Source organism: Pygoscelis adeliae, unplaced genomic scaffold, assembly GCF_000699105.1.
Source record: "Pygoscelis adeliae isolate BGI_AS28 unplaced genomic scaffold, ASM69910v1 Scaffold75, whole genome shotgun sequence".
Lineage (NCBI taxonomy): Eukaryota > Metazoa > Chordata > Aves > Sphenisciformes > Spheniscidae > Pygoscelis > Pygoscelis adeliae.
Genome location: NW_008824772.1, coordinates 5,094,878 through 5,095,408, shown reverse-complemented (window position 1 = coordinate 5,095,408; position 531 = coordinate 5,094,878). Strand labels below are relative to the sequence as shown.

Here is a 531-nt window from a genome sequence, read left to right as displayed (position 1 = left end):
CTTGCATATCAGAAAATAATGTGTAAGCAATACCAGACCAAAAAGGCCAGCAAAGAAAAGACATTGCAAAATTACAGAATGAAATTTTGACATTAATAAAAATCAGTTTGGGAAGTTTTTAAAGGCAGGAAGCATCAGCGTCGCGTTTCCACCTAACGGGAACACAGATGAATGTCAGATTTCCAGCAGGTTTTCAGTGAATCAGGGACAACTTCTCTGTTCAGATCTCTGCTCTTCAGCACCGAGATGGGCTAGTCACGGACTGGAAGGTCCCCTCTCCTCACTGTTGTCTTTGGCTTGATCCCAGGACTACCGCGTTGGCCTCCCTGCGCCCCTCTATCATTGCCTGGCGTCTGTTGGAGGCTGCATGGTGATGGCTCTGCACGGGTCCTCCTGCGTCTTCTCATCGCCGAGTTTTGAGGGGAAGGCTGCTCTGGAGGCAGTGTCTCAAGAGAAGTGAGGGTTTGTTTGTGTCTTGCTACGGAGGAGTTCGTTGCCGTGTGGCGGTGCTTTCTTCCCTTGTCTCACCTG

The 531-nt window shown here is 49.5% G+C and overlaps 1 protein-coding gene across 1 annotated transcript in view; it reads left to right on the top strand.

Annotated features, from left to right (window-relative positions):
• Nucleotides 1-531, top strand: part of ACSF2 (acyl-CoA synthetase family member 2) — a 32,100-nt gene that overhangs the window by 7,614 nt on the left and 23,955 nt on the right. The window contains exon 7 of the mRNA XM_009323742.1: nucleotides 308-456. Within this exon, the coding sequence (XP_009322017.1) occupies nucleotides 308-456 (149 nt within the window). The remainder of the gene's footprint in view (nucleotides 1-307; nucleotides 457-531) is intronic.